Below are 20,152 nucleotides of genomic sequence, written 5' to 3'. Positions count from 1 at the left end.
CAAGAATGTCATTTCCTGTAGCTAGAAGCCTACTCAAAACCAAACATATAAACAGCAACAGCCACCACAGACGCTGACAGCATTTCTTTTGGTAGTTCTGGCATTGACTGCCTGAACTGTCATAGTAGGAATGAGCTGTGGTGCAGGAAAACCTCAACTGGGGAGTGGCCTTGATGAGGTGCAGAGGATTAGGAAGCACTAAGTACTGAAAAGAGAATTTTTATATTCCTTTGCACATTTAAAAGTATTATAAAAAGGCTACAGATTTTTTTTTTTAATTAGAAAACTAGGCTTATCTACTGTTGTCAATTAGAGAGTATCGCAATGTGATCATAGATTTTTCTTGGCTCTGGAGTTGTTTGTACACTAAATTAAGGTAGAAGTATTTATACCTTATAATTTCAGCGTTCTGCCGCCCTATTCGTCTTTGACTTGTGTTGGTGTCTTAAAAAAAAAAAAATCAGATGATATTGAGAGATAACACGGGTGGAGAGAGCACACGATGTGGGAAGAGGAACAATGCCATCATTGATTCACAAATTAATTCCATAAATAACAGGATTGACCTCCTGTGCACAGCGTAGATATGTGCTTTGGTGTCTCACTTTGCCCTAACGTTTTCCTCGGCTTGTTCCCCTTCATCTTGCCGGCAGTGTCTGTTAGACTGCTGTGCCTCTTTGGTTGGGGCCTGGCTTCTCTGTCAGGGCCTGGGAGCACACCCTGGGCCTTCTCAAGTGAGGCTTGTCCTGCCTGTGTGAGGCCTGTGTGTCCAGCTGGGATGCTGCCCTGCCTCCATGGGGGCTGCAGGAACTGCCGGGGCCCCCTCAGCCCTTTGGACTCTTGCTAAGGAACGCTCAGGTTGCTGAAGTGTTGTTGTGTCTGGTCCCAGGCCTGCGGATATTGTCAGCTTCCTCTTAGTGTGTTTGTTTACTCCCATGCTGCCACAGAAACCTCACATCACATGGCCAACCCTGGGGGCTCTGGAATAGCCACTGATATTAGCCTACAAATATTCCGGAAGGGGAGTACCGATTCCAGGTGGTGACATAGACTATCCTGAACTCACCCCCTCCCAAAGACATACCAAATATATAATTCAAGAAGATAAAAGTTCCTCTTTAAAAAGGACCTTGGAGACTTGAGGTTTGGAAGCTGAACAACTCCTAAATATTAGGCAAATAAGAAAAAAACCTACATCAAAGCAGTTAAGTGGGGCTGAGACAAAATCTTGGTGTAGTGACCCACAATCAGAGGAGACTAAAAACCTGGAGCTTCTCCCTGAGGGTAGGGGGTTTAAACCTCATATCAGAGACTTTTAAGACCTGCAGAGAGATAAGTTCCCAAAACATCTAAGGTTTGAAAAACCAATGATACTGTCCTTCCATGAGATCCACACGGTTACAGTGACTGAAAAACAGCTCTTTAAGGGCTTGCTTGCTTTGACTCACCTGTCACCCGTGCAAAGACAACCAATTGAGAGGTGCCAGACAATATGTGAACGAGACCTATTTGCTTAACTTTAAATGTCAACCCGAGGGACAAGCATTTAATACATACACATCAAGGCCCATTGAAGTTCTCTCTGGGGACATAGGCTGGCGGGCACCATCTCTGTGCTCCCTTCCCTCCAGTTCACTGCTATCTCCCATTAAGGGAACTTGTGCCCTTGTCTGGGGCTTTTCCTGGTGGCTCAGATGGTAAAGAATCCACCTGCAATGTTGGAAAACCAGGTTCAAACCCTGAATTGGGAAGATCCCCTGGAGAACGGAATGGCTACCCACTCTAATATTCTTGCCTGGAGAATTCCATGAACAGAGGAGCCTGGTGAAGTATAGTCTGTGGGGTCACAAAGAGTTGGACATGACTGAATACCTTGATTCTTATGAGTGCTCCCCAGAGTTATCTGTATATCACCTGCCTCTGATAGCCACCGGACTACTACAGCATACTACCTCACGCCAGTCAGAATGACCCTCATTAAAAAGTCTACAAATGCTGGAGAGTGTGGAGAGAAAAAGGAACCCTCCTATACTGTTGGTGGGAATGTAAATTGGTGCAGCCACTATGGAAAACAATATGGAGGTACTCAAAGAAACTAAAAGTTGAATTCCATATGATCCAGCAATCCCACTCCTGGGCATATACCCAGACAAAACTATAATTTGAAAAGATTACTTGCACTCCTGTGTTCATGGCAGCATTATTTACAGTAGCCAAGACATGGAAACAACCTAAATGTCCATGAGCAGAAGATGTGGTACATATATACAATGGAATACTACTCAGCCATAAAAGAGAATGAAATAATGCCATTTGCAGCAACATGGATGGACCTAGAGATTATTATACTAAATGAAGTCAGAAAGACAAATACTATATCACTTATATGTAGAATCTAGAATTCTATACAAATAAACACATCTATGAAACAAAAACAGACTCACAGACATAGAGAACAGACTTGTGGTTTTCAGGGTGGTGAGATGAGGTAGGAAAGAAAAAGAATGGGAGTTTGATGTTAGGAGAGGCAATCTTACATATAAGATGGATAAACAATGAGGTCCTATTGTATAGCACAGGGAACTATATCCAACATCCTGTGACAAACCATAATGGAAAAGAATATGAAAAATTATATATATATATATATATAGTTGTATAACTGAATCACTTTGCTGTACACAAATTAACACATTGTAAATCATATATATATATAAACTGGAATATTCATAAATGTGCAATGATTAGACAACATGCTATTGAAAAACCAGTCTATCAAAGAAGAAATCAAAAGAGAAATAAAATACCTTGAGACAAATGAAATGGAAATACAACATTCAAAATTTATGGGACAAAGCAAAAGCAGTTCTATGTGGAAAGTATATACTAATAAATGCCTACCTCAAGAAACAAGAAAAATCTCAAACAGCTTAATTTATACTGCAAGGAACTGGAAAAATAGGAACAAAGTCTAAAGTTAGTAGGAGGAAGAAAACTACAAAAATCAGAGTGGAAATAAGTGAAATAGATAGACTCACCAAGAGAGATGACTCAGAATCAGAAAAGGAAAAGTAAACATTATAAATGATACCACATAAAGGAACATAGGATTCTATGAACAGTTATATTCCAATAAATAGACAACTTGGATAAATTTCTAGAAACATGCAGCTTACTAAGATTGAATCAGGAAGAAATAGAAAATCCAAAAAGACCTATTTTTAGGAAGGAGATTGATTCAGTAATGAAAATTAAAAAAATCCTTCCAATAAACATAAGTTAGAAGCAGATGGCTTTATTGGTGAATTCTTCCAAACTTTTAAAGAAGAATGAATACCAGTCCTTCTCAAACCCTTCCAGAAAATAGAAGAGGAGGGAATGCTGCTGCTGCTAAGTCGCCTCAGTCATGTCCAACTCTGTGCGACCCCATAGATGACAGCCCACCAGGCTCCCCGTCCCTGGGATTCTCCAGGCAAGAACACTGGAGTGGGTTGCCATCGCCTTCTCCAAGAGGAGGGAATACTTTCACATTTTTATGAGACCAGCGTTACTCTGATACCAAAAATAAACAAAGACCCCCCCCCCAAAAAAAAAAAATTACAGGACACTATCCTTGATGAACAAAGGTGCAAACATCCTTGACAAAATATTAGCTAACTGAATTCAATACATCAAAAGGATCTTACACCATGATCATCTGTGGTTTATTCCAGGGATGCAAGTATGTGATTCAGCATCCACAAATCAATCAGTGTGATACACCACATTAACAAAATGGAGGATAAAAATCATGATCTTCTCAATAGATGTAGAAAAAACATTGGACAGAATTCAACATCCTTTGTGATAAAAATTCTCAAAAATGTAGGCATAGAGGGAGCATACCTAAATATAATACAGGCCATATATGATATGCCCACCACTAACATATTCAACAGTAAAAGCTGAAAGGGTGTCTTCTGGGATGGGGAACAAAACAAGGATGCCTATTCTCACCACTTTTATTCAGCATAGTACTAGAAGCCCTAGACAGAGAAATTAGGCAAGAAAAAGTAGACATTCAATTTAAAAAGAAGTATAAATGTCTCTGTTTGCAGATGACATGATCTTATGGATATATAGAAAACCATGTATAGACACTTCCAAAAACTGTTAGATCTAATCATTGAAGTCAATAAAGTTGTTGTATCCAGTATTAATATTAAAAAGTTTGTTCCATTTTTGTACACTAATAATAACCTATCAAACTTAAGAAAATAATCCCATTTATAACTACATCAAAATGAATACCCAGGAATAAATTTAACCAAAGAAATGAAAGACCTCTATTCTGAACACTATAAGACACTGATGAAAGGAATTGAACAAAAATAAATGGGAAGATATTTGTGCTCGTGGATTAGAAAAATTAATGATATTAAAATGTCCGTACTATCCAAAGCAATATACAGATTCAGTGCAATCCCTATCAAAATGCCAATGGCATTTTTCACAGAAATAGAACAAGCAATTCTGAAATTTGTATGGAACTACAAAAGATCCAGAATAGTCAAAGCAATCTTGAGGAAGGAACAAAACCAAGAAATCATATGCTCTGATTTTGACTATAATACAAAGTAGTGTGGTATTGGCATAAAAACAGACACATTAACCAGTGGAACAGAAGAGAGAGCTCAGAAATAAGCCCACAGATATACGGCCCATTAGTTTGTGACAGAGGAGGCAAGAATATACATAGGGGAAGGACAGACACGAATAAAAGATGCTGTGAAAACTGGATAGCCACGTTCACAAGAATGAAACCGGTTATGTCAAAAGATATAACCACTATCTTGTACCATAGACAAAAATTATTATAAGACTGAAGACTTGAATTTAAGGCCTGAAACTATAAAACTCCTAGAATAAAGCATAGGTAGTCAGATCCTTCACACAGGTCTTGGTGATGACTTTTTAGATTTGATCCAAAAATCAAAGCTGTTGCATTTAAAGCAAAAATAAAGAAGTAAGGGTACTTCAGACTAAAACATTTATTCAAGACAAAGGAAACCAGCGACAAAATGAAAAGGCAGTCTACTAAATGGGAGAAAGTATATGCAAATTTGGATTATATATAAATAATTCCTTTAGCTCAATAGCAAAGAAACAATCTGATTTAAAAACTGCAATGAGATATCACTTCACACCTGTTAGAATGGCTGTTTTCTAAAAGACAAGAAATAAGTGTTGGTAAGATTGTGGAGAAAAGGAAAACTTTGTACGCTGTAGAAGAGAATGTAAATTGGTAGTCACTATGGAAAACAGTATGGAGGTTTCTCAAAAAATTAACATAGAATGACCATGTGATCCAGCAATTCCACTTCCAGGTATTCATCTGAAGAAAATAAAAACACTAATTCAAAAAGGTACCGCAGTGTTCATTGCAGCATTATCTACAATAGCCAAGATATGGAAACAGTCTTAAGTGTCCACTGATTGATCAATGGTTAAAGAAAATATGGTGTATATTATACCATGGAATATTATTCAGCCATTAAAAAGAAGGAAATCTTGCCATTTGCAACAACATGGATGGGCCTTCAGAGCTAAGTGAAATAAATCAGACAAAGACAAAATATCATTATGATCTTATTTGTGGCATCTTAACAACAGCTATAGATGAAAGGACCAGATTGCTGGTGGCCAGAGCCTGCAGGTGGGGAGGCGGGTGGCGGACGAAGTGCTTTCAGGGCGTCAAAAGCTATAAATTTCCCATTATAAGATAAATGAGTTGTGTGGACTGACTATAATTAGTAATACTGTATTACACATTTGAAAGTTTCTCTGAAAGAAAAAATATTTGTAATTATATATGATGACGAATGTTACTGAGACACACTGTGGTGATCATTTTGCAGCATATACAAATATGGAATCATTACACTGTACCCCTGAAACTAATATACTATATGTAAATTATACATCAATAAAAATGAATAAATAGAATCCCACATGGCAAAAGTATTATTTTACTGTTTGCTGCTGCTGCTGCTAAGTCACTTCAGTCATGTCCGACTCTGTGTAACCCCATAGGCGGAAGCCCACCAGGCTCCCCCGTCCCTGGGATTCTCCAGGCAAGAACACTGGAGTGGGTTGCCATTTTACTGTTTACTGTTTATATTATTATCACCATCATCACCTTTTATATGATACCCTATGATACCTACATGGCTTAAAAAAAAAAGCTGATTCTTTTTCATTATATACCTTGGCATAATATTTAAACAAGCACAAGTCAGAAAATATGAGGCTGAAAGGTAAATTGTAAAATAAACACAATGGAAAAAATAAAAATGGGAAAATATTAAACTTTTGGGAGAGATTTCTTACATCATTTTTATACAAATATATATTTTCTTATACTTATTTTTTGTCCTAAACATAAATAATATTGTGACCAACTTTGGCAGAATGTTTATGTAGTGATTCTTTCTAGGAAAATGCTTTTAAGATCTAAAGTAGATTTTGTTATCCAAAAGTTAAAGTCAACCTTCCTATTAATTAAACTTTTTGGATTAGAGATATTTTAACTGGCCAACTAATAAAGTCAGCACTGAGTAGGTTCAAGTATGGTTTTACTGTCTTTGCTTTCTAGCTTCCTGAGAAAATAAATGGATAATAGTTTAAATATGGGAAAAGATTATTATTTTTAAATCTCCTGCTGTAGCCAAACACACAAGATTGACTAAATCTTTCCAGGCAGATTTCTGCTCTACTCTTCTGCAAATTCTCTTAGAATTTTCTTCTTGAGTCTTCTTTTTAAGTATTTGAACTAAGAACAGAGCCTTTAATAAACCTCCTTAGGTTAAAATAGAATGGCTCTATTTTGGTGCGGTAATCACAGTGAACAATACATTGAAAGGTAGAGAGTTGTAGCCTCTCTAGAATAAATATTGTGCCATCGTCATCATTGTTATCACAGTAATAATATTTATTAAGTACGTACATGATAAATTCTTTACTGAGTACTTTGTATACATTGTCTCTATTAATCCTTATCTTAACCCTCTGAGAACAGTAACTTTTTACCAGCTATCAAAAATATGTAGAGATTCAATAAACTAGTATAAATAATACTTGCACCATTGATATTTTTTCACTTTTCTTTTGCTGCCTCACTGCCCACATACTTTTCTTTTAATGTGTTTTAAATTAAACACTTCTACTAACTCAGCATTTTACTCCCTGGCAGATTTCTGTCTAAAGCTCCTAGGAAACTTTTTTTGTTTCACTTTTTGTTTCCTTCTTAGACTTTATAAAAGGTGACTCTAGAAAGGACTACTTGAATCAGGGTTACAGTTAAGTCATGACCAACAGTCACTGGATCAAATTTCTCCTGAGAATTTGGAATATTTTATTCAATCAGCCGCAAATCAAGCAGCAGGATCAACAAAGAGGAGAATGGAAAAAAAAACAACAACCAAAAACTGCTCTCCACTTACTGTAATTTAAAATATGAATGCACTTCCCATAGGAGGAGAAGGGACTCCGGGACTTGGAAACGTGTCAGGAAAATGATCAAGGAGTCTGTCTGTGGGGTGGGGGAGAATGGTGCTTTTTTTCCTCCAGTTCTTTTGAGTTCATTTAGAGGAAAGATAATAGTAAAGGTTATTGTTCAGTTTCTCTAAGTGTGGTCTTTATGCCTAAGTGTGGTCTTTATGCCTAAGTGTGGTCTTTATGCTGCAGTGGAAAACGTAACTTGCTCTCTTTCTTTTACCTCCTGACCTATCTCCCTTTCTTCCCTACTAGGAAAATCTTGACTGTGTTTTGGCTAAGATGCATGGCCTCGCTGGGACAGCAATGTGCCAGAGGGCTCTGTGTGGGAGGCGTACTTCAGGCCAATTTATGCAAGCAGCAGGTCATTCTAGGGCCTTAGGCCAGAATGCCGTGCGTCCTCTGGCTTGAAGACACACAGCTCTTTGGAGCTGAGCTACCGTGCCGTCTTAGTAAATATTTCCTGCCCCCACAATCACTTGAAGAGCGGAACTCCCTGGAGATGTCTGCATCTCATCCCTCACAGCTGACTTTTCACAGAGGCCAGATACTAACTTAACCATCCTGGCTGCGATTCAGGATGACCAAAACCCACTTTCAGCCTGCTTTTGGATTTTATTGAGAAACAGCTGCAGCAAAGCAGTATCTGGGTAGAGGAAAGCCTCTTACCCTGCATGGTGAGTCCCTCTTTGTCCTCCCAGGGCGGTTGTGAGCCTCAGCAGCTAAAGACGTGGAGTCACCTATGGGTTCTCTGACTCTGATTGTAAAGCTAGAGTCAAGTTTGATCGCAATACAGTTTGCTGAATTACTAATTACACATAGAATAACTGACTGCTAATGCTTCAATCTGCATTTGCTCCTTGGCATATCGTTGGCCTGTTGGAAAAAAATAATGAACCCATTTCTTCGTATATAATTTACATGATGGAGACCTGATTAAGAAAGTATTTTCAAGCATTTTCAGTCATAGGAAATGTTATTAGCGATTACTCAAGATAAGACACATACAAACGTGCCTTTGCTCAAAAATGGGTTGTGGGTTATTCTCAGAATTCACTGTTCTTTGCCCTTCCCTGTACTCTGCTGTTTGGTGTCTTTGTTCCAAGAAATTCAAAGCACCTGTCATACCACATCTTAAAAGAAGGAAACTAAAAAAAAGACTTATTTAGAATACAGCTGTGTTTACTGTGCAGAGTTTTCTGATGGCTCTTTGGGTTCCTTTCACTATAACAGATTGCTTTTCTCATATTTGCCTAGTATTTGGGGCCACCAATGATTGGGTAAATCAGTTTGGGATAATTTTATTATTAAACTCATGTATCCTTACAAAAATAAATCTTCAGTCTCATTTTAAAGAGAACAAAGAGCCTCAAATCAGTCACAGATATTTCCACCAGTCATCTAAGATGCTGTTTAAGTAAGGTTCAGTTGTTACCTTCATGGCATTGAGAAGCTATAACAGACCCTTGCCAGATATGCCAGCTGCATGGATTTAACATTGATGACCTTCCAGAGGACTCAAAGATTTTGTTTGGGTTTGTGTCTGCAAGTAATCCGTAATAGTTTTTTGGGTTTTTTTAATCAAACACTGTGCCAAAGATTTCCTTTTATGATTTCTTTTTTAGCTCCTTGGCTGCTGATTTTTTTCTTTGTTTTCCTAAATTTACAGTAGCTGTCAGTCTTGTGCTGAATTCTCCTCTCAGTAATACACTGAATTGTGCAATTCTTTTGGGCCCAGTTTGGAAAAGGCATCCTTCCCAGAACCTAGTTGGCTTCTCAAAGGTTAAACGCTTTTGGCAAAAAACTACAAATATGACCGAATAAAACCATAAAAACTAAAAACCACAAGAACAGAGGGAAAAACAATTATTTCTGATAGTGAACTACATGGATGCAGAGGACTCATCTTTTTTAGTTTGTTTCTCCATTTAAGTCTTCTTAGTTTATTAATTCTTATAATCCTCTCTTTGCTTCAAATAAAACCAACAACTTAATACCTTTTATGATTTTCCATTCCCCGGGGGATGGGAGGGGTGGTAAACTATAGTTGCTATTTCTTCTTAGATTATTTTAACCTTTTCGTTACCTCCAGTCGCAAACTACCCTTTCCAGAACACAACTGGAAAGAAAAATCCTTTTGGCAAGGAATACAAATCAGGTTATTACACTGATTTGATAGGATTTAGGGATTCATTTTTTGGCTTGTTCCTTTTTTGTTGTCATATCTGAATATTTTTCTACTTATAAAGTACAGAAAATGGATGTGGTTTTGGTAGATGTCTCTATGAATGCACCTTGCTTAATATCACTTTAATCTCTGAAATGAATTTTGAATTGTGGCTTCTTCAGATTTGATTTTTCAGAGCAGCCCAAAGTGCTTTTCCAGTAAATTAGGCAGGTTAGGATAACTATTTTTGTAAGTTTTAATATTTACCAAAAAAGCTTATTTTTTAAAAATTTGTCATAACCATATACCAGAAGAGTTCCTATTTACCCTCTACATTGCTCCTGTTCATACGTTAATTTTTAAGTTTTAAATTTAGATTACTTTTGATTGAGACACCATCTCTGTCTTGGCTGCCTACCTTTTCTGTCTATTTCACCAATGTGACTGGAAATTTATGAGTTCTCCAACTCATCAACTTTGCTCTTTCTTAAGGATAACATTTACTATCAAGTCTTCATTAAAACTAAAATTCAGATTCATCTTTAGGAAGAAAACATGAATCAAGGCTGAAAACAAGATCAGCAAAACCAATCAGCAAAAATTAGTTATTTATAACTGACCTCCTCCAGGAAGATGTACGAAGTGTTAAAAGTAGTCATTCCCACACCAGCAGCATAGGCTGCTAGATTAGACCATGGATGATAGAGGGGGATCATGTGGGCTCCAATCCTGGCTCTGGTACTTCCTGCCTCTGTGACTTTGAGCAGATCTCCTAAGTTTTCTATATAATCTACCTGTGGTAAAATGGGGATAATACCATTACTGCTTCTTAGAGATGTTTATTTGAATCAAATGAATTAATATTTGTAAAGAGCTTAAAACAGAATTTATTACGTTTCATATATAAAATATAAGAGTTGTAAAAATATCTCTTCTAAGATAACACATTTCTTAATTAATAAATGCTTTTTCTTCATTACTGCCAGGCTTCTTATTCTACATAAAACCACCATTGGTATCCATTATAGAAATTGCACTATGTTGTTGAACATAGTCTAGGAGTGTTTAATCTATTTAGCACTAAGAATTTATTTTTTCATGTTCTTTGTTTACTAAAAATACAAAGTTTAACAGAATTAAATTCTTTGTAGATTTTGTTAGCTACTAGTAGAGGTTTGGAGAGAATCTGTTCTTGGCTTAGGGCTTCTGATTTTTGTATAACAACTGCCTCTATTGTCTAAGATCTGGAACAGATTTTAATTCTCAAGTGAATATGTTCTCTGAGCGGCTATGAATGGTTTAGCTGTGACTGTCACCCTCATTCCTCTTCATCTTGAGGGCAGCTGATTTCATATCATTCACACTCAGTCACTCCTTCCTGACTACTTACTGGTTTTCCCTCCTGTTCTGTATATCAGAATGGCTGGACTCCCTTGTTCTCAATAAGACACTAAAACTTTTCTATTTCATTCTACCACCAAATTTGTTAATACCTCCTCTTCTTTTCACTTACTCATTAGCCAAACTTGTCAGTCTTCCACTTTACTTCTTTAGTCTATCTGATATCTCCATCTGGTATCTCCAGCTAAAGAAAAGATTTGATTGAATTTCTCTTCATCACTTCAAACTCTCAGTCTAAACATTAACTCATATGCATCTTATCTCTTAACTTCAAAAAGTCAGTGCTAAGAGAGGACAATCATATTTGACAAAGGACTGATGGATGGATGTCTTCACTATGTGAAGAACTTCTACACGTCAATAAGAAAAACAGGCAATTCAATAGAAAAGTGAGGGAAATACATGAACACCTGTTTCAAAGAAGAGGAAACATGAATGGCTGAAAGCATGAAAAGATGTTCACATTTATTAGTAAACAAGTAAATGCAAAGAAAACCACCATGAGATGCCATTTCACATGGAAAAAATTGGCATATATGAGAGTTTCAAAGATATGACAGTTTCAAAGATTGGTGAGGATGTGGAGCAGTGAGCATTCTCATACTTGGTTGTGGGAATACATTTTGGAGCAGTCACTTTAGAAACGAATGTAGTATTACCTAACTTGATTAAATATATGTGCATCCTTGAGCCCAGCAATTCTATTGACAGTTAGTTAGCAAGTTGGCTCTAGGAGACTTGCACAAACCTGTTTCAAACATTAATGTTTAGAATAGCAAAACACTGGAAATGACCAGAATACTCCTAAATAGGATGGATATAGTGTAAAACAAGTGAACTTTAGCTACAAGAATTAAGAAAGGTAAATCTGAAATACATAATATTGAGAAAAATGTTACTTACAGGAATTTATGTGGTATCATTTCCTTTCTGATAGATTATGTAGGGATGTTTACACATTCATTGTTGTACAAAGTACAACAAAAAGCAAGGGAAGAGGAAGATCTACTTAGGAAGGGACCAAAGAGGGCTTCAAAGGTACTGTAACCCTCTATTTCTAAGGCTGGTGGGAAGGCCATTCTTTCCCCTTCAAGATAAGTTCATTACATATATTTCAATGTATGATATATTTCATGATTAATCCATAAATAATCTAATGTTCAATAACTGTGCTTAAGGTTCTTCAGTATCAAGTAGGTTCTTATGGATTCCCTCTTAGTCTTGAAATACAGGCCATTCCATAACATAATACAAAGTTAAGGTTGGACGTGTCCTTAGAATTAGTTAATACGGGTATTTGTTTGAAGGCATATGAATAGAACTGGCTTACTTGCCAATTAAACACTAATTTCTTAATAGGATTAATAATGATAATAAAGTCAGCTCTTTATAATGTTTTAGATATTTTACAAATCATGATGATAACATAATCCTAGATAAACTCTACTGAACTGAGACATATAAGATATCAGGATAAAAGTTTATAGAAGGAATGTAGCAAGAGGAAAAGTAGAGGCTCTCTAGAAACCCAGGACTTCCCAAGGCTATGGACTTGGATCCATGGAGTTGATTTTGCTGTTCTCTTGTTGTGATTGGATACCATAGTCCCCCCTTAGGTGTGGTTTTGTTTTCTGTGGTTTCATTTACTCACAGTACCAAAGTATTCAATAGAAGACTCTAAAAATAACAACTCATAAGTTTTAAATTGCATGCTGCTCCAAGCAGCATGACGAAATCTCATGCCATCCTCTCCATCCCACCCAAAACATGAATCATCCCGTTGTCCAGTGTGTTCCACCTGTCCGTATGTAGCAGCCCTCTTGGTTTCAGACCAACTGTCTTAATATCACCATGCAGTCAAGTAACTTTGATTTTACATAATGACAGCTCCAAAGCGTAAGAGTACTGATCCTGGCAACTCATATATGCCACAGAGAAACTGTAAAGTACTTCTTTGAGTGAACAAGTGGAAATTCTCAATAAGGAAAGACACACACACACACACACACACACAGAGAAACTATATGTTGAGGTTGCTAAAGTCTACAGTAAGAATGAATCTTCAATCCGTGAAATTGTGAAGAAGGGAAAAGAAATTCATGATAATTTTGCTATTTCACCTCAAACTGTAAAAGGTATGGCCACAGTGTATAATAAGTGTATAGTTAAGATGGAAAAGGCATTAAATTTGATTAAAATATTTCAAGAGAGACTCCATTCACATAGCTTTTATTATAGAAAATTGTTATAACTATTCTATTAGTAGTTATTGTTAATCTCTTTGTCCAGTTTATAAATTAGACTTCATCATAAGTGTGTATGCATGGGGAAAAAGAGTATATATAGAGTTCAGTACTATCCATGATTTCAGGCATCCACTGGGGGTCTTGGAATGTGGAGGACGACTGTACTACTAAAAACATTAGAGGAAGACAGAAACTCACAGATTTAGAATTCTATGATCCTTTTCCAGTTGCTCCATAGACCCTTTTATATGAGAGTGGGCTTGGCCCTGAGAAGGATGGGAGGACACACCAATGTATATTTTTAGCCTTTTTTTTTTTTTCTGGCTGAACCAGGCAGCTTGCACAATCTAGCTCTCTTACCAGGGATTGAACCTGCACCGTGGCAGTGAAAGCCAAGAATCCTAACCATTAGGTTACCAGGGAACTCCTAGCCTTTTAATTCTGCAAGCAACTCTGGAGTTTCCTTTTTGAGTTTTTTCTGACCCTCCTCCCTTTTTGCCATCTGGCATGTAAAGTATGTATTTCCCACATTTCACCCTTTTACAAATTTATAGACGCTACTAAGTTACAGACTACAGAGAAACAGGGGAATATTCAGAGGTGGGGGGGTGGTTATGATGGAATACACAATTTGATGAAACTCCATCAAAGGCACTCAAAGCCAAATACAGAAACACACAAGTCATGTCACAGTGGGATATAGATAGGGGATTGTTCTGTACTGTCTGTTGCTGTTCTTGGAAGCAGAATCCCCTCATTAAAGCTTGCATCATATGAAATTTTTAAAGAAGGAAAGGAACACAAACACACATCTATAAATAGTCCTGCTAAAATTTCATAAATATTTCTGAAAGAAGACAAATGTCTTATAACATTGGTCTTAAATTCTTTTATTGCATGTGTTAAAGTATTCCAGAAATAGACATTTTCTTCAGTTGCTCCTTTTACTTGACCCAAAATTCTGAGGAAAGAAGCTTAGAATATGGTGTACTAAATTTATTAGATGGTAATCTGTTGATTTCTCACTTCTTTATATCAGTTAATGATATTTGTTGTTCAAAAAGGCATCATTAGAGATGTCTCAGTAAAGTACTTCAAGCACAGGAAGTGGGAAAGCAGTGTTACTGTGTCATTATTCACATTTGCTAAGGTATGTATCCTTTATTAGAGATAGGCAGAACTATCCCGGAAACAATGGTTGGGGCCAGGGTCTGTTTTTAATTCTTGTGAAACCAAAAAATCAGGGACCATAAAATTGAGCCAGTTTTATTGGGAAATAAAATATGCGGATCCCAGTTTAATGGATTCCAATTTAGCTGTTGAATTAATTATTCAATAACATACTGAATGTATCATTTACAATTTTTTTTCCTTGCCGTTTTAGAGCAGGTGGGGACATTGCAGTAACTTTCTGTTTTCTGAAGGGCTTTACTGTCATTTAGCAGAGAGCAGTAGGATATAGGGAAGAGGGATGAGAGGCATGGAGGGGTGGAACCTAGAACCAAGGACCAGTGCACAGTGAGTAATACTCTAACCCATAGGCACACACACGCATGTATATACAACTACAGTCTTGCCCTCCCCACCAAATGCAGTATCTGCTTCTAAAGAGTGTTCATCTAAAATTTAACCTGTTTCTTTTCATCCTTCCAACCCACAGAAGACTTCTAGGACTGCAGGTCATTAGGTTCTGGATTACTTACTTTCATCAATTATTATTCAGTGTACTGATGATTTATATATTTTGTGTTCCTTCTTTCTCTGACTGTGTGGTCTCCTCCCAACTGAAAATGAAGACTGCTGCGTCCACTGTATCCTGGCCTGCCTGTTCTGTGAATTCCTGACCCTCTGCAATATTGTCCTGGGACAAGCTTCGTGTGGCATCTGCACCTCAGAAGCCTGCTGCTGCTGCTGTGGAGATGAAATGGGAGATGACTGTAACTGCCCTTGTGACATGGATTGTGGCATCATGGATGCCTGTTGTGAATCATCAGACTGCCTGGAAATCTGTATGGAGTGCTGTGGAATTTGTTTTCCTTCATAAATATTTATCTTCTGTTTGCGTTAAAACTGGAGAGTATTTTAAGTTTTTTCTTTTGAGGGAAAAGAAAAGCACATGGTAGAATTCTCATCAAACAACCCAGTTCTTGCACTGTTAAGTCATTATTTTAGGTAATCTCTGAAAGCATTTTTTTCTCCCTGTAACCAAAACCACATGGTTTAATATGTGAAATTTTAACTACTTTTAAACTTGTTAATAGGTTGCAGTGACTGAGGGACATTTTGGCCAAAAACAGAAAAAAAGAAAAAAAAATACAAAATGTCTCCTCCTTTTTATACTTAATCTCTCTCTGTTTCTTTTAACCCGTCTTAGGAGCCCCTTGCTCCAAATGTATTCTTTTTCGGTGGTTATTTAAATCAGACAGTTTATTTTTAATGTTTTTACAATGGTTAAAAGTAAGCATTCCTCAGAGTAAACTTTGGGAAACACGCCCACACAAGCAAGTGTTTGTGTCAACAGACAGCCTGCTGTGTGTGACCTGCTGCAGTGCCGAGATGGATGGCATTCAGCTGCCATCCAGAGAAGCAGAGGAAAGTTTAGGCAAAGAGACTTGTAAAGAATAAGCCACCCACAGGCATATTGAAGTCATGATTATGAGAAAGAGAAACTCGAAAGGCTGTAGGGATACACAGAAAGGAAGAGCTAATGTCTATGGGAATATTGAGAAGGTTTCGAGGAGAATGTGGCATTTGAAGGAGGCCTCTTGGGATGAGTGATTCATCTGCTGCTCGAATGAATTAGCTTTAGGACCAAGTTTTACGTGACCAACCTGAGCTGACTGTGCCCTTGAGCAGTTACAAGAAAAATGCCTCATGTATGTATTTTCTTTAGTTGTGGCAATACATCTTTCTTTAAAAAAAAAAAACTATAAAATTTAAGTTAACTAAAAATAAGCATTTTTTTTTACATAATTTAGAGGTTATGATAAAGTTGTGATAAAAACAATGCTTTATTAAAATAGCTATATTTTATAAAGAATGTGGAGCACTTTTGAAAAGTTGCACTTAAATTAGGAAAAATTTTATATTAAAATCTCAGCATTTTGATTTAGATTTATTCAAATGCTTTTCTTTTGAGAGATTTAAGTATTTTGCAAGGGGAAGGGTTATTTGGTTAAGAAGCAAACCCTCCAATATTTATAAGCACAGTTAACCTTAAATACAAATTATTCCTTCCAGTGCAGTGGGAATCTTGAAATCCATTACTATGACCAAATTTCAGTATTACAATTTTACATTAAACCCAAATGGTGGGTTATAAAGATCCTTAAGTGTAAAGAAATAATTAAGACTTAGTAAGTTACTTATTAAGACTTAGTAAGTTACTTATTAAGACTTAGTAAGTTACTAAGACATAGAGACTTTGTGTGGTACAGATGAAAAGGAGAGTAAATTTTCCTACTACATGCTCTTCTGCTAAGCTTGATGTCCCCAACTTGTAGTTTGGTTTGACTAACCAACTCCATGGACGTGAATTTGAGTGAACTCCAGGAGTTGGTGATGGACAGGGAGGCCTGGCATGCTGTGATTCATGGGGTCGCAAAGAGTCAGACACAACTGAGCGACTGAACTGAACTGAATACCTTGTAGAAATTTTGAAAGTATATCTTCAGATGAATAGTTATTTTTTATTATTTCAATTGATTATCAAATTGATGGTAAAAACAAGTGCATATTTTTAGGAAGCCTTTTAGCAAATCTAGGCTTTTAAAATTTTAAAACCTAAAGCATGTGTATGTCACCAATAATTTTTCCTTTGAGATGAAACCTAGTTTCCACTTATATCATTACTTAAAAGGCTTAAAAAAGAAAAAAAAAAAGCAAACTCTTGAATCCCCCTTTTAGTGCTCTTTAAACACACACACACACACACTTAAATTGTCAGGCTGAAATAGAATTCTAGTCAACAGCAGTCTATCTCTTCCTGGCCTAAAGAGCATTTTTGATGTAACAAATGAAATATGAAAACATCTTTCTACTATTTCTTAGTAACCAGAATCTGAATATTTACATATATCCAAAATTAACATGTATATATATTAGGATGTAAGAATATCAACTTTATATTGATATATAAAACCTTCTAATGACCTGGAATCATTAAAATAGTATATCTGTTATACTGCAAAAATTTTCTGCCAAACCGTTTGTCTAATATTTAAATGTATCCTGCTATTTACAATGATGATATTAGCACTTTTATAATAATGTTTCTCTGTAACAGAGAGCATTAATTGCTAGAATTTTAATCTCATATTTATATTCATAGTACTTTTCCTCTGTTGTCTATTCTGTAGTCACACCACAAAGTACCTTGTATGATTTTTTTTTAAATAAATGAAAAAAACAAAAGTAGCAAATGTGAAAATACTTTCAATATGTATTTTAGAATTTCTGTATGTAAAATATTTTGTTGAATTATATGGCCATCATCAGTGCTCTAGTTTACAGTTATAGATTTGGTCTCTTTAAATGTGGAAACGTAATCTTAAATATTTTTAAACTGGACCTGTATTATCCTGAATATACTATTTTGAAATAAAAAAAATGATTTCTCTAATTGATGGATCAATATTTAAATGAATTCGACTATAATTTAAAAGCTTAGGCTTTTCTTTTCTTGTTACATCCTTCCCTGAAAGATCTCTTAGTCTCCTATGTAAATCACATGACTCATGCCCATAAATGAACTATGAAAGATTCAGATCAGTTTATGCTGCAAATCATAGTTGACAAATGATTTCAAAACATGGTAAAACATGGTTTTCTGTTAAAACTTCACAGTAGAGAAAAATTCACATTTTTTACATTTGTTTTTTAGTAAATTGCTTTTACTTATTTGCTTTGGAATTATCTCCCAATTTATTAAAAAACTTTGGTAGTTTATATATATATATTTATATGCTGAAATTAAACACAAAAGATCTATGGAATTGGGTATTAATTTTAATGAATTTCACCCAAAAGTAAATCATCAGAAGTACTTTCAACTAGGGTTTTTAGTGGCACAATTTTTAAGTAGCAGGAAGTGTTTTGTTATTAGTATTTAACCCCTTGAATCACTTTATTTAGGAGAAGACATTTACTTAGGAGTATAATAATTTTATTTTTGTATTCTTATAGTATATTGACTATATCCATTTCCCTCACCTGAAATAGCCAGTGTTTCTCTGAACAGTTCATGGAGTAACCAAGGCAACCTTATGTAATAACTTTTCATTCTTCATCTATACAAACTCTTATCAGTGCCCTAGATTCTAATGTTATAAACGTCAAAGTCACTGCCTAACATAAATAAGATTCGAGTCCAGAATCTCTCTGGCTTGCCTTCTTGAATTCCAGTTTCAATGCCTAGATTTACCCAACCATCTAATGAATAAGTTTATTTATTAATAAGATTATTTTTCATACTATTCAAGACCTTTATGCCCTTTCCAATTACCTGTGATTTGTAGGCCTGTAGGTTTGTTACATCTAATCTGACAGGCAAGATAAAATTTCATCAGACACTATAATATCCATTTTTCTCTTATTTTAATAGTAATATAGAAAAGCATACCATTTTTGTTTTAAATGACAGTTAATATAGGGATAGAGTTTATTCTACACTTACTATTTATATTTTAAAATTGAGGCTTGGGTACTGCAAGGCATTCTTTTTAACCCTTCATCTCTATGTCCCGTATAATCAATAAATTTATAGTGACTGTTTTCTTTAAGCCCCTCAAGGGAGTCAAAAAACCCTCAGGATGTTTCAACCTTCAGGAGAAGTTTGCCACTTCCCATGAGAAAACTGTTACTGAGGCTACTAATATTTAGTTCATTTCAGATTACTTTTAGAGGTTATGGTTAAAATGGAGGGGTTGATGCAGATATAACGTGGAGGGGCGGTTTTCGCAAAAATCATCACTGGTGACTAAATCCGCATTGTATTTTCACATTGCAAAATTCCCAGTGAACACTGACTGCCCTCTCTAAAGTCCTGTGAATCACTATCGTCCAAATGACCAAATTTTAATCAAATTCAATAGGCAACCTGGAGGTGAACAGGATTCTAAGCAAAGCTACATCAAAGCCTCAACTAGAAAGAAGAATTTCTATCTAGGCAAGCAGAAATCTGCACCATCTCACTCTTCATCACACTGGGACAACTGGGTGACATTCTCCACCTGGGCAATAACTATAGCCCCTGAGCTGCCAAAAGAGTCGGACACAACTGAACAGCCACCACCACAACCAGCTGCCAAATGTCAAAATGAGTAGTTCCGTGCCTTCCTGCAGAACTGCAGCCACTAGTTGTAGTTCTGTTTGTCCATTATTTATGCCCTTGGTCCCTCCTCACCTTAACCCTTGCTAAAAGAGAATCTCGAGTTTATTTGTGAGGTGACTGTGAAGAAATCAATTTAGCTAACCAAACCTCAACATACTACCAACAGAGGGTACAGATATATCTGTTAAAGATGAAGTATAGCTCTGCAATTAAGTGTTCACTTTCAGGCAGGTCTTTGAGGTTCAGTGGAGAATGTAATTATTAGGAAAACAGTGAAAAGCAAATTCACACAAATTCTCAGTTTAGCTTGAAAAACTGAAAAGGTTCTTAAGTTCTGTCTGATGCATAAAGGGGTAGAAGCAAAGGAATTACATTCCAAAGCCAAGAAAGAGGGTGTACAAAAGCAGCTGATCCACTTGACATAGTTCATAGCCTTTTGCAAAGGAATAAAAGCCCGTTGAGCAGGGAACCAAA

The 20,152-nt window shown here is 36.2% G+C and overlaps 1 protein-coding gene across 3 annotated transcripts in view; it reads left to right on the top strand.

Annotated features, from left to right (window-relative positions):
* The window catches only part of MDFIC (MyoD family inhibitor domain containing), a 102,200-nt gene extending 84,459 nt beyond the window's left edge, over positions 1-17,741 (top strand). For all 3 annotated transcript variants that reach the window (XM_055420831.2, XM_055420830.2, XM_088834519.1), the window contains exon 5: positions 15,144-17,741. In XM_055420831.2, coding sequence (XP_055276806.1) covers positions 15,144-15,391 — 248 coding nt within the window. In that variant the 3' untranslated portion in view covers positions 15,392-17,741. The remainder of the gene's footprint in view (positions 1-15,143) is intronic.
* The last annotated feature ends 2,411 nt before the right edge of the window (positions 17,742-20,152 follow it).

The sequence above is a fragment of the Moschus berezovskii genome, chromosome 3 (assembly GCF_049115385.1).
Source record: "Moschus berezovskii isolate FMDL1 chromosome 3, NW_MosBer_1.0, whole genome shotgun sequence".
Taxonomy (NCBI): Eukaryota; Metazoa; Chordata; class Mammalia; order Artiodactyla; family Moschidae; genus Moschus; species Moschus berezovskii.
This window is presented reverse-complemented; position numbering and strand designations above follow the sequence as displayed.